The sequence below is a fragment of the Nomascus leucogenys genome, chromosome 18 (genome assembly GCF_006542625.1).
Source record: "Nomascus leucogenys isolate Asia chromosome 18, Asia_NLE_v1, whole genome shotgun sequence".
Lineage (NCBI taxonomy): Eukaryota > Metazoa > Chordata > Mammalia > Primates > Hylobatidae > Nomascus > Nomascus leucogenys.
Window position 1 is genome coordinate 18,237,760 of NC_044398.1, and position 13,143 is coordinate 18,250,902.

Genomic DNA, 13,143 nt, shown 5'->3' on the forward strand with positions numbered 1-13,143 from the left:
TACTACAGCACCCTTGTTTGGTTTTCCACCTCTTGTAATGATGATAACACTGTCCTTTCTTCCTTCCAGAGTATTTTTAGGGAGCGGGCCATTGGGGGTATGTGAGCACCATGACTTAGGGAATTCTTACTGCCCCACACTCGTCTTAAGCAGGTTTGAGGATGAATTAAAGCCTTAAAATGTAAGTTTCCATTAAATGAAGGTAATGGAAACTTACCTGTCTCCATCCTACACACTGCAGATCTCAGGGGAGAAAAAACTATACATCCTCCTACGTTGCTAACACCTCTCAACCTACCCCCATCAGGCTTCTCAGTATCTGTACCACAAAGTTGAAAGTCTTTTGGCCGGACATTGAAGATTGTCTACAATCTGGCTTCATCCACATTTCTAACATTACTCCATCTTCCTGACACCCCACGTATGTTCCTACCTTTGTACTTGAACTTGCACTGATTTTTTTGGGGGGTGGGGGGAGGTGGGACGGAGTCTCGCTCTGTCGCCCAGGCTGGAGTGCAGTGGCGCGATCTCGGTTCAATGCAAGCTCTGCCTCCCGGGTCCACGCCATTCTCCTGCCTCAGCCTCCTGAGTAGCTGAGACTACAGGGGCCCGCCACCATGCCCGGCTTTTTTGTTTTTCTTTGTATTTTTAGTAGAGACAGGGTTTCACCCTGTTAGCCAGGATGAACTTGCACTGATCTCTTTACCAGGCTTCCTCTTAACCCTTTGCGCAGAAATTCGGGGTTTTTGTTTTTGAGACAAGAGTCTCGCTCGGTCTCCCAGACTGTAGTGCACTGGTGCAATCACGGCTCACTGCAGCCTCAACCTCCAGGGCACAAGCCATCCTTTTGTCCAGCCTCCTGAGTAGCTGGGACTACTCGGGAGTCCCATCTACTCCCGTGCGCTGCCATCACGCCCAGCTAATCTTAGTATTTTTTGTAGAGACAGCGCCTCACTATGTTTCCCAGGCTGGTGGTCCCCAACCCTTACGCTCAAGCGATCCTCCCCCTCGACCTCTCACAGGCGTAAGCCACCGCGGCCGGCCTTTTCTGGAACTTAAAAAAAAGGCCATAATGTGTCATTAGGAAGCTTGGTGACATGATAGCAAAACCAAAATGTACTTATTAGGTGTCACTCGGAAGCGCAATTTTCAACAACGTAAAACTATAGAAAACAACCCAACGTTGGCCTCCACAGGCTAATCAGTCCCCGAGGCACTGACGGCGGGAGAGATGAAAACGCGAAGGCCAGAGGAGAAAAAGAGGAAGGATTTGCAGAGAGAACGGTAACGTGATGGACAGGAATACACCCAAGAAACCCGGATCCCGCGCGGCACACCGGGACGAAGCGCGCTGGGGGGCGGCCAGCAGCTCCGGGCCAGGGGAAGGAGGCGTACACCCAGGCCGAGAGCCGAAATCGGCCCCGGTGGACGCTTTCATCTTCGCAGCCCAGAAACACTCCTATTTTTCACCGCACAATGCAAACATGGTGGACCAGAAAATCCGCCCCGCGTCTGCCGGCCGAACCACGTGGCGCCCTTTCCGCGCCTTCCATGCCTAGCCAGGGCGGGGCCCTCACGGAATTTGTTCACGGTGGGGGCACATCACCGGAGAACTTCCCCAGAGCGGGACGGCACGGTTCCTTCTACACAGTGGCAGAACTGCCATTGCCATCGCCCCGAGGCGGCAGAATGGTACGCTCTGAAAACTGGATGGTTCTACCGTATGCAAGAAAGACGGTGCGCGCTGCAGCTCTTTAACTGGAACAGCCTCTGCTCTGCCTACCTCGCCCCCAACAACTGCGCAGCCCACCACCGCGCAGGCGCGCTGCGTGCCGCCAGCGCCAGGCGAACCCGACTTTCCCGTCTCGCGAGAGTGGGGCCGGCCGCCTTCGCAGTTCTCGCTCCGCCCCCCACTTCTTGCTCGCACCCTCCCATCCCCCCAATCCAGTAGCTGTGCTGCGCAGCTCCCTAAGCGGTTGTCACCGCTGGAGACAGTTGGGAGAACCGTTGTGGCGAGCGCTACACGAGGCAAACGACTCCTCCCTTCTCTGAACTGGACCCCGCGAGCACCAGAGTCGGCGTAACTATCGCCTGACAGGGTATCTGAAGTAAAAGGGGGTAGGTTGGGCTGGTGGTTTCGAGAGCGGAGTCGGGAGAAGGACGAAAGGCCGGGAGGGGCTGGGTTGGGGGGTAGTGCGGTGGTCGCCGCTCGGAGGCCGCCGCTCCAAAGCGGCGGGGCTGCGCCTCCCCGACCATCTCCCACTTCAGGGAGAGCGGCCTGCCGATGGGAGGACTTGCTCAGGTGGAATTCAGTGGACGACGCCGAGGCCTGAAGTAGGGGACATCCAGCATTTCCCCCTTTCCCTGCTGGCTTGGCCTCCGCCATTTTGGGTACAGTGGCGCGGCCACCTCGGCTTCCCGCCCTTCCCCGCTCTTTTTACTTTTTGTTTCCCAGCTTCCGAAAACTGATCTAGAAGGCCAGGGGAGGGGGTGGTCAAGCTCCCTGGAAGGGATGAGGGTGGGTAGTGAAGCGAGGAGGGAAAGGCCGGGCAGTTGGGTGGAGGCAGGATCGGGGTTGCCGGGCGCGCTCCCGATGGAAATGGCGCCGGATGGGCCTGGCCTCCCACCGCGGCCTCCCTTCCTCCGCAGTCTCGGCAGGGCTACCTGGGCTGACGGGACTGCGAGTGACTTCTGACGCAGATTCCCAAGATGAGAGAGGCTGGAGCTGGGGGAGGAAAGCCAATGGCGACGAAGGTTCTCAACTCCCAAATCCAGGACAAAGGAGGCAGACGGTCTCTTTTGTAATTCTGCCGCCCGGTGGCGAAGGGTTTTAAGCCAGGCTTGGCTGCTGGCGGGGGGGGGGGAAGGGGCGTACTCTCCCTAGCTCTCTGGTCTCTAGGGCAGCTAGATAAACGGAAAGTCTCCTGGGAGGAATAAAGGACGCTTAGCCGGCCCTTATATTCCAGATTTGGAACTTCGAAAAGAGTACGTACTGATTTTCCAAAGGGTTTTTTTTTTCCATGTTTAAACGTTAATAAGGACTTCGGGGATGATTTTGTAAGCAGAAAAGTGGGTGATTTATCAAATAGGAATGTGAAATGGGCATGTTTCAAGTAGGTCGTCTGGGCCCAGAACTATGATTGTTGCTTTCTGAACTTTGGGGGTGGGGGTGGGTGATGTAGCAATTGTTTTGCGTAGTTTGGCGTATATATGTTAGAATTTGTTTTTAAGTTTTACTTTTGGGAAACAGTTAAAACAACCCAGTGATGGTAGATTTGTGTGTGTATTGAAATTGAGTTCCTTTCGATATTAAATCTTCCAGGAGTTGTATTTTGTGCAGTTTTTTTTTCGATGGCATTAAGGCTCTAGAAGTAAAATACTTCAAAATACGGTTATGGCTTATTTTGGTAGCTAGGCATGTTTTTTCTATAGTGTAGGAGTATGGTACACTGTGATCGTATTTTAAACAAGGGAATAAGCCTACTAAACAAAAACAAATTGTAAACCCAGTCACGTGGTGGTGGTGTGATTCGGATGAGGGTCCTGAGAACTGGATCCGCAATTTTCGCTGAAGACACAGTACAGAAGGGACGAGAAAGGCCTGAGAGTAAGAATTTCTGATAATTCATATAAAACTTTATAAGAATATTGTTACCTACTTTTCCAGCTCTAAAAACAAAAACTTACTATTGTTGAAAATGTTCAGTGATGCTTTGTCAAGATTGCCAAGGAAAAGTTTACGAAAATCTTAACCTTGAAACAGTAGGTTTGAGTGACCCTTTGAAGAGATAGTCTAGACTGTCCCGTAAAGTTATATATGATAAATAGCTTTACTAATTGGATTGGACTACACACCTTATTTCTGTCCTCTTTTTCATTTGTGCCGTTATCTGGAAATCCATCTAATTGCCTTTTTAAAATAATGTTATCTTTGATTTCCTTGTTTTGGTAAACAACTGACTGAACTGCAGTAGATAAAAACCTGGTTCTAGTAAACTGACATTTTAGAGACCTTACCTCCTTAAGCTATTAGGGGTATGTCTAGTTTTTTGTTTCTGTAAAGAGCAAGCCCATTGGGAAGGAATGATGTAAATTTTCTGTTAAACTTAAATCATCAGCACGTTTTCAAAAAAATAAAATTCATTCTCATTTCTTGACCACTGGGCTACCATTTAGAAAGTTATTTATTGATGCGTAAAATCCTTTATGTATTACTTCAGAAGATAGGCTATGCCTCCGTGTTAAGAGGATTCTCTATTTCATTTGTTCTCTAGTGGATTTTTTTTCTTTAACGATTTTGGTATATAATTCACATACCATAAACTTCACCAATTTTAAATGTACAGTTTAGTGGATTTTAGTACATTCACAGCGTTGTGTGACCGTCACTACAATTTAATTTTAGAACATTTTTGTCACTCCAAAAAGTTACCCATACCCTTTACTGGTCATTCCCATTGCTGGCATCCTCCCTCCCCTCAAGCCTCAGACGATCATGAATACAAATGGAATCATAGAATATGTAGTATTTTGTGACTGGCTTGTTTCACTTGGTGTAATGTTTAGAAAATTACACTTAAAGTCTCATAAAACTGACCGAAGCTATCTTCATATTTTAACTGTGGTATCTTTTATTGATACTAGCACCTAGAATTCTTAAAGCAGAGTAGTGATTAGCCATGACATTGTTGCGAAGAAAGGTTGAGGTGGATTATCCTGAATAATTAGTAAACTGTTTTAAGTAGTTTCTGACAGCTTTATTAGAGCAGATTGCTTCTTCCTGTGCCCTTAGAGTTTTTCTTGTTTTTGTTTTGTAGGTAGAATTTTTAGTTTTGAAGGGGTTGGTAGAGTGAGGCTGTTTTTATTGTATGTGCTTTGCATACATGGTCACCCTGTAAAATAGATTAAGTGTTCCGAATTTGGTTGGGTTTTCCGCAATTAAAAATTGTGTTAACAGTTTAGTGTTTCTTACAGATAACACTGATAACACTTTTTTGTTTTCACTGGGTCTTATTGGTACAGACTGATCCAAAAATCCAATTGTCTTGCTGGTATTCTTGTGAATTGCTAAGATTTATGGGTAAATTAATTTTTCTTTTTCTTTTTTTTTTTTTTTTAAAGCATTTGCTCCTTAAATGCAAATCGTACCACTAAGATCCTCTCACAACAGATTAAGGTCGAATTTGCAGAGTTCTTCAATTTTTCATGAAGCAGTGAGGGTAGATCTGTACCACTTTTTCCGTTCTGTGTAAATCATCCTTTATGGGAAACACTTATTTTTTAGGTTGGTGCTATTAAAAAAATAAATAAAACGATAGGCATTTTCAAAACATCTCTGAACTTTTTTTTTTTCCGAACTGGGTTGGGGCCGCCTCCTCTCAGAGCTACTCTTTAGAATAGTATTAAACTTTTAAAAGCCTTTGCTGGCTTTGGGAAATAAAATTTTTAACAATTCTCAGTTCTTTTCAAGGCTTGAATTGTTTTCTGTCCTTTAAGGTTCACATATTTTGTGTATGGTATAGCTCGTTGGCTTTTGCAGGGCCCCTTAAAATCCAGTAACAATTGCCATCAGTAAATGCTTACCCTGAGGCAGACCAAGCACTTGAATAGTCCAGTGAGGTATAGGGTACAACTGCTATAGTTTACAACTGAAGAGGCTCAGGTTAAGTGGTTCAGGTAGCCAGTGAATGGCAGAGTAGGGATTCAGACCCAGAACATTCATACTGTTTATTTGTGTGCATAACAACTAGTTGTAATGTCAGTTAAAAATTTGTATTCCCATTTTGGTTTTCTACGTCTAGAGTGGCACCTAGGGCTGAAGGTGATTGACACTAGTACTTTTAACCACTTCCAGAGAATTTCTACATTAGCTTATTTTAAGTGCATGAATTCTAGGAAAAAAAAATTTTACCCTTTGCAGATGCCACCCCTAAGAGTTGTACCAACAAACAGATGACATGAAATTAAGCGTTAGTGAATGCTGTTGATACGAAATACGATCTTCAAACATAAAGGAATCAAATGAACAAACTGTTTTGTTTACAGGGGAGGAGGTGGTGAGGGAAAGGTTTGAAATACTCAGGTGAGTCGGATTCCTACAGCTGCATAGTGAGATTTGTAAGGTTCTGGTAAGTTTCTGCAGCTGAAGGACTTCTGCATTCACCTCTTTTGTAAATATTATGGAATTTTAAAAGGAAGGATGGTTGCCTCTGGAGAAGGGAACTGGGAACTGAGGTCATTTTGGAGGGGAAGGGGGGCTTCTAGATGTACCTTTTATGCTTTATTAAAAAGTATATTACCTGTTTTTTAAAGTTTGTGTTTAAATCTATTTGATTAAAAAGTTGAGTAAACTGGTTTCTAAACACTGTCTCCAGTGGCTTCAAAAACACAGGTACTGTTGGAAGGCATTCACTTTTGAGTGGCCTTTGACCTCAGTTTTAATCTAATTCAGTCATTTTATAATCTTGTTCTTGGTGAGTTTAAACTAGATTTGGCTAAAATAGAGGTGGGAGTGTTGGCCCTTCAAAGACAGTTTGATGTGTTCAAAATTGTAGTGCATTTAAAAGGGTTAGACTTCTGTGATATTTTTCCAACATCAATCAGTACTCGTTGCATTTTTTTACTTAGGCTCTTGATGTTAGTGGATACTGGTATTATATGCAACTTCTGAATAAGTTTTAAAGAATTTGAATAATCAGTTGAATAAAAACCTGAAAAGTGGTGAATGAAAATTTGAGAGATAAGGAAAGGCTAGAGTTGGCATTCAGGGGACACAAATAGTTTGAAGACTCTGGTAGTAGAATTATGCAAGTTTTCTTAAAATTAGGCAATATATAATATTGATACTAAGAAATTCAGTACTTTTCCGTAGGAGGAGGGGTCAGGTCTCATTGCCTTTTCCCTACCCCAAAATATGAAAGGTGGTCTACAATTTTGTCGTGGCATTGTCACAGGAGTTGGCCCCATGTTACATTTTCTCTTGTGGCACCTCTGAGAGGTGTTTCTTCATTACCTCTTGACAAGAGTATATTTTGATTGACTGCTCTATGTGCTTGTTTATTTTTTATAGCATTTAAATCAAACGGTATTGAGATGGATTGGGTTATGAAACATAATGGTCCAAATGACGCTAGTGATGGGACAGTACGACTTCGTGGACTACCATTTGGTTGCAGCAAAGAGGAAATAGTTCAGTTCTTTCAAGGTACCTCTAGTATTAGTCAAAGTTTAGTAGTATTGTAATTTTATATTTGTATTGTTTTACTGTTTTTAATTTGTAAAACCCATTTGATTTTGGAACTTTTAAGTTTAACTATGATAGTCTTGGTTAATGTATTAAAATAATATGCTCCAGTTAATATTCAATACAGAATGTGTAGAATATGTAAAACCTAATTAATGTGCAGTAACATATTTGAGAATTGTGATGAAATGAACCGTGAATTAGTATATGGAGCATATATTTGATTTGTAGCCTTTTTTTCATGTAATATAGGTGGGCTTTTAGAGTGTGTGTAATTACACAGTGTTTTTACACTGGTCGCAAAAAATTTATTTAATCCAGTAATATTTGAAAAAATCTTTCATTTGTATTATGGGGTGATGGGAAACTAAGCTTTTTTGTTTTGTTTTGTTTAGACTTGTTTTAAATATTTGATTCAGATGGGAATGTTTCAGCCTTTAACACTGTTCCCCTTGATGGGGTTATTTGTCCTTGGGTTAAAGGGTTGGAAATCGTGCCAAATGGGATAACATTGACGATGGACTACCAGGGGAGAAGCACAGGGGAGGCCTTCGTGCAGTTTGCTTCAAAGGAGATAGCAGAAAATGCTCTGGGGAAACACAAGGAAAGAATAGGGCACAGGTGGGGATGGAGAGTTTGGGATGGTGTTAAATTTTTATTTTTGGGGGTTGTGGGTCACTATTGCTTAAATGGGGGGGTAGCCATAACATTTTTCTGGGGTAGTTTAAAAGAATTGATAATTATCTAAATTTAACTTGGAAACTACAGATTTGGGTGGGGAATTAATGCTAATAGTTAAATTAAAATTAGATTGTTTCCATTTCTCTGTAGGATGTTGTTGATAAATGCTTTTGTATAATCACCTATTTCCTTTAAAACACCTATTATGTACTAAAAGAGACAGTAAAAATATATTTATACTTTATGAATTGTTTTCCGTGACTAATTTCTTTATAAAACTTAAATATTAAGTTTGTAGGTTTAAACTGTTAACTTACGGTGTACTTAGGCAATTTAAATTGGGTTATGTATCTAGATATAGAAAAACTTACTGCATTTTGCCCAGTATCTAATTTACACTAATACATTTATGCTGAAACCTGTACCTTAAAACATTTTTAAATAGGTATATTGAGATCTTCAGAAGTAGCAGGAGTGAAATCAAAGGATTTTATGATCCACCAAGAAGATTGCTGGGACAGCGACCGGGACCATATGATAGACCAATAGGAGGAAGAGGGGGTTATTATGGAGCTGGGCGTGGAAGTATGTATGACAGAATGCGACGAGGAGGTGATGGATATGATGGTGGTATGTGTATCTAATGAACAAAGGTTCTGTTGTCATTTTCTTAATGTTCCTGACACTTTGTCAAGAAATACAGAAATGGCAGTAATTTCAGTACCTATTAGGTTTTAAAACCTGTTCATGAAAATATGGATTCCCATGGCTAGCCGTGGGACTTGATTGATGCACATATTGGCACCTAGAAAACTTACACAGAAATTAAAATTAAGATGTTGGCATATTTTGACCTTTTTTTGCCTAAGGATGAAATTTAATTTACATGTCTGAACTTAATTAACCTTTTGAGATTTTAAATTTCCATCACATGTTGACTGCTTTTTTCATAGGTTTTAAGTTGGGAATTGCAAACTTGCAATCAAGTTACATAGACTGTTACCACAAAATGTTTTTGTAAACTAAATTATAAAATTTATCTCTGGAAAGTGTGTAGTGATGTATTTCTCTTTAAATTACACAGGTTACGGAGGTTTTGATGACTATGGTGGCTATAATAATTACGGCTATGGGAATGATGGCTTTGATGACAGAATGAGAGATGGAAGAGGTAAAATAAATATTAAAGACATTTTTATTCATAGGTAAATTTTAGTATTTGCTTTGCAGGCTCTTAGTGGTAATATAGGAAACTTGTATAAAGTTAATTCAAACAAATGTCAGTGCATTCCTATATAGAGCTTTATACCTTGTATAGTATGTATGTATACTTCCCTACTTGTATCTGTGATAGTTTATAATCTTGGCAAATTGTGTTTTCCAGGTATGGGAGGACATGGCTATGGTGGAGCTGGTGATGCCAGTTCAGGTTTTCATGGTGGTCATTTTGTACATATGAGAGGGTTGCCTTTTCGTGCAACTGAAAATGACATTGCTAATGTGAGTAATTTTTAATAACTGTTAGTGGTTTTATACTTATCCTGGTGTCTAAATCTTTAAGCATTCTTAATGTTCTCATGTTTATAGCTTAATACCAGAATCTCTTGAATAGAAAAATAGATCTACCTTTAATTCTTTTTTTGAGATGGAGTCTTGCTCTGTCCCCCAGGCTGGAGTGCAGTGGGGTGATCTCTGCTCACTGCAAGCTCTGCCCCCCGGGTTCACGCCATTCTCCTGCCTCAGCCTCCTGAGTAGCTGGAACAATAGGAGCCCGCCACCACACCCGGTTAATTATATCTACCTTTAATTCTAATCACTGATGGATATTTTTGTATCCATTGTGTGTTAACGTACATAGGATTCAAGCAAGTAAAAAGCTACATTCGTGAAGTCCGGTTAAGAGTATAATGAAAGACTGATCAGCATAGAATGGTGATGACTATACCATTTTGTGCTGGTGTCTTTTGTTGTACTGTTTTTTGTTTTGTTTTTTGGGTTTTTTGTTTTGTTTTCTTTTTTGAGACAGTCTTGCTCTGTCGCCCAGGCTAGAGTGCAGTGACGCGATCTTGGCTCACTGCAACCTCCACCTCCCGGGTTCAAGTTATTCTTCTGCCTCAGCCTCCTGAGTAGCTGGGATTACAGGCGCACACACCACGGCACCCGGCTAACTTTTTGTATTTTTAGTAGAGATGGGGTTTCACCATGTTGATCAGGCTGGTCCTGACCTCGTGATCCGCCTGCCCCGGCCTCCCAAAGTGCTGGGATTATAGGCGTGAGCCACCGCGCCTGGCCTGTATTAGGGTTTGAAAGAGTGAATATAAAAATATTAGTGATTTGGTTTGGCCTTCTAGGCTAGATAGTGATTAGAAACTGAGGAGTTGAAAATAACAGGAATGGATGCTGCTGTTGTCACTGATGTGAAACTGGTTAGTTTCAGATTTGTTAGGAGGTCAGCAAACTTCAGTCCATGGGCTAAATCCGGTCACACCATTCCTCTACCTGTTGAGTAGTTACATTAGAGACCCAATGGCCATTCAAGCCAAAAGTACTGACTCTCTGGCTTTAAAAGCAATGGTGTACTCTAGATCTTACTGGGAATCAACTGGCCTGAGTTCCAAGTGCTTTTAATGATAGTTTAAAACCTGGCTAACTTGTGATTAGAACCAAATGATACCTTTTGGGGAACAATTTCATATAGTTTTAAATAGTTGCTTTATTCAAACCACATGGTTCCAAATCATGATATCCCCTGTTTCTCTCTCTCTGTTTTTTTTTTTTTTTTTTTTTGACGGAGTCTCCCACTCTGTCTCTCTCAGGCTGGAGTGCAGTGGCGTGATCTTGGCTTACTGCAGCCTCCACCTCCTGCGTTCAAGCGATTCTCTGTCTCAGCCTTCTGAGTAGCTGGGATTACAGGCGTGAGCCACTGCGCCCTGCCTATCTGCTTATTTTAAAAGCAGTAAATTCTTTACATTATCTCTAAGTGTATACTCTTACATTCACAGAACCTCTGTAGTTGACTTAAGTTTTTAGTCTGGCAGGGCAGTGGAAGGGTTTGTTTTAATTGGTGAGGAAAAATCAAGGTATGTGGTAATTTACTTTTAATATTCTCAATAGAAAAGTAAGTAAGTGTTTCCTTTTATTTAGTTCTTCTCACCACTAAATCCAATACGAGTTCATATTGATATTGGAGCTGATGGCAGAGCCACAGGAGAAGCAGATGTAGAGTTTGTGACACATGAAGATGCAGTAGCTGCCATGTCTAAAGATAAAAATAACATGCGTAAGTGGTGTCTTTGGCACGCTATCTTATTTCCTAAATGTGAATTTATAAAGTAAGAGGCTCTAAGATCTGTAGGTAACGCTTGGCAGTTGTTGGGATTTAAAACCATTTGACCTCTATAATGGCTTTCTGTGGGCTTTGTATATCACTGTACTAGTAATTAATAAGCATACTTTGTTTAATATTACTTAATTGATCTTTTTTATAAAGCTTGTATTGATGAATTTGATCCATCATTCCTTTCTCCCCTGTTACTTTTTTTTTTTTTTCTTACAGAACATCGATATATTGAACTCTTCTTGAATTCTACTCCTGGAGGTGGCTCTGGCATGGGAGGTTCTGGAATGGGAGGCTACGGAAGAGATGGAATGGGTATGTAAAGTTTTTAAAATATGCAGGGTTAGCTGCTTATCAATGAGTCTCAATTTTTTTTCTTTTTTTTTTTTTAAAGATAATCAGGGAGGCTATGGATCAGTTGGAAGAATGGGAATGGGGAACAATTACAGTGGAGGATATGGTACTCCTGATGGTTTGGGTGGTTATGGTAAGTATCTCTAGTTCAGTTTGTGTTAGTCCCCATACATAGTGCAAACTTTAAAGTGCAGGTATTTTATTATTTCATGCACAGATATCTCCTGCTGAGTGATTCTTAATATCTTTTTCTTAAGGCCGTGGTGGTGGAGGCAGTGGAGGTTACTATGGGCAAGGCGGCATGAGTGGAGGTGGATGGCGTGGGATGTACTGAAAGCAAAAACACCAACATACAAGTCTTGACAACAGCATCTGGTCTACTAGACTTTCTTACAGATTTAATTTCTTTTGTATTTTAAGAACTTTATAATGACTGAAGGAATGTGTTTTCAAAATATTATTTGGTAAAGCAACAGATTGTGATGGGAAAATCTGTTTTCTGTAGGTTTATTTGTTGCATACTTTGACTTAAAAATAAATTTTTATATTCAAACCACTGATGTTGATACTTTTTATATACTAGTTACTCCTAAAGATGTGCTGCCTTCATAAGATTTGGGTTGATGTATTTTACTATTAGTTCTACAAGAAGTAGTGTGGTGTAATTTTAGAGGATAATGGTTCACCTCTGCGTAAACTGCAAGTCTTAAGCAGACATCTGGAATAGAGCTTGACAAATAGTGTAACTTTTTTCTTTAGTTCCTCCTGGACAACACTGTAAATATAAAGCCTAAAGATGAAGTGGCTTCAGGAGTATAAATTCAGCTAATTATTTCTATATTATTATTTTTCAAATGTCATTTATCAAGCATAGCTCTGAAACATTGATGATCTAAGAGGTATTGGTTTCTGAATATTCATAATTGTGTTACCTGGGTATGAGAGTGTTGGAAGTTGAATTCTAGCCCTAGATTTTGGAGTAAAATCCCTTCAGCACTTGACCGAAATACCAAAAATGTCTCCAAAAAATCGATAGTTGCAGGTTATCGCAAGATGTCTTTAGACTAGGGTTAAGGTTCTCAGTGACACAAGAATTCAGTATTAAGTACATAGGTATTTACTATGGAGTATAATTCTCACAATTGCATTTTCAGTTTTCTGCCCAATAGAGCATATGGTTTTTAAATAACTGTATAAATGATGACTTTAAAAAAATGTAAACAACAAGTCCATGTCATAGTCAATTAAAACAATCCTGCAGTTGGGTTTTGTATCTGATATCTGCTTGGAGTTTTAGTTTAAAGAATCTATATGTAGCAAGGAAAAGGTGCTTTTTAATTTTAATCCCTTTGATCAATATGGCTTTTTTCCAAATTGGCTAATGGATCAAAATGAAACCTGTTGATGTGAATTCAGTTATTGAACTTGTTACTTGTTTTTGCCAGAAATGTTATTAATAAATGTCAATGTGGGAGATAATGGTATGGCGTCTGTCCTAGAATGCTTTGTGTCAGTTACTAATTAATTC

At 40.8% G+C, this 13,143-nt stretch overlaps 2 protein-coding genes across 15 annotated transcripts in view; one reads left to right on the plus strand and one right to left on the minus strand.

Moving 5' to 3' along the window:
* The window catches only part of PBLD (phenazine biosynthesis like protein domain containing), a 53,715-nt gene extending 50,906 nt beyond the window's left edge, over positions 1-2,809 (minus strand). For both annotated transcript variants that reach the window (XR_004026663.1, XM_003258204.4), the window contains exon 1: positions 2,665-2,809. The gene's annotated coding sequence lies outside the window, so the exon portion shown is untranslated. The remainder of the gene's footprint in view (positions 1-2,664) is intronic.
* Positions 1,894-13,099, plus strand: HNRNPH3 (heterogeneous nuclear ribonucleoprotein H3). 13 transcript variants are annotated; one of them, XM_030797631.1, is made up of 10 exons: positions 1,894-2,099; positions 7,070-7,204; positions 7,726-7,864; positions 8,370-8,554; positions 9,009-9,095; positions 9,309-9,424; positions 11,069-11,204; positions 11,481-11,576; positions 11,656-11,748; positions 11,873-13,099. In XM_030797631.1, exons 2-10 carry the CDS (start codon positions 7,093-7,095, stop codon positions 11,947-11,949), a joined length of 1,041 nt encoding a protein of 346 aa, XP_030653491.1. In that variant the 5' UTR covers positions 1,894-2,099; positions 7,070-7,092; the 3' UTR covers positions 11,950-13,099. The 13 variants fall into 13 exon arrangements, with proteins under 13 accessions (XP_030653491.1, XP_030653494.1, XP_030653493.1 ...); XM_030797634.1 differs by having other exon boundaries at positions 8,370-8,509; XM_030797633.1 differs by having other exon boundaries at positions 1,894-2,118; positions 8,370-8,509; positions 11,873-13,095.
* The last annotated feature ends 44 nt before the right edge of the window (positions 13,100-13,143 follow it).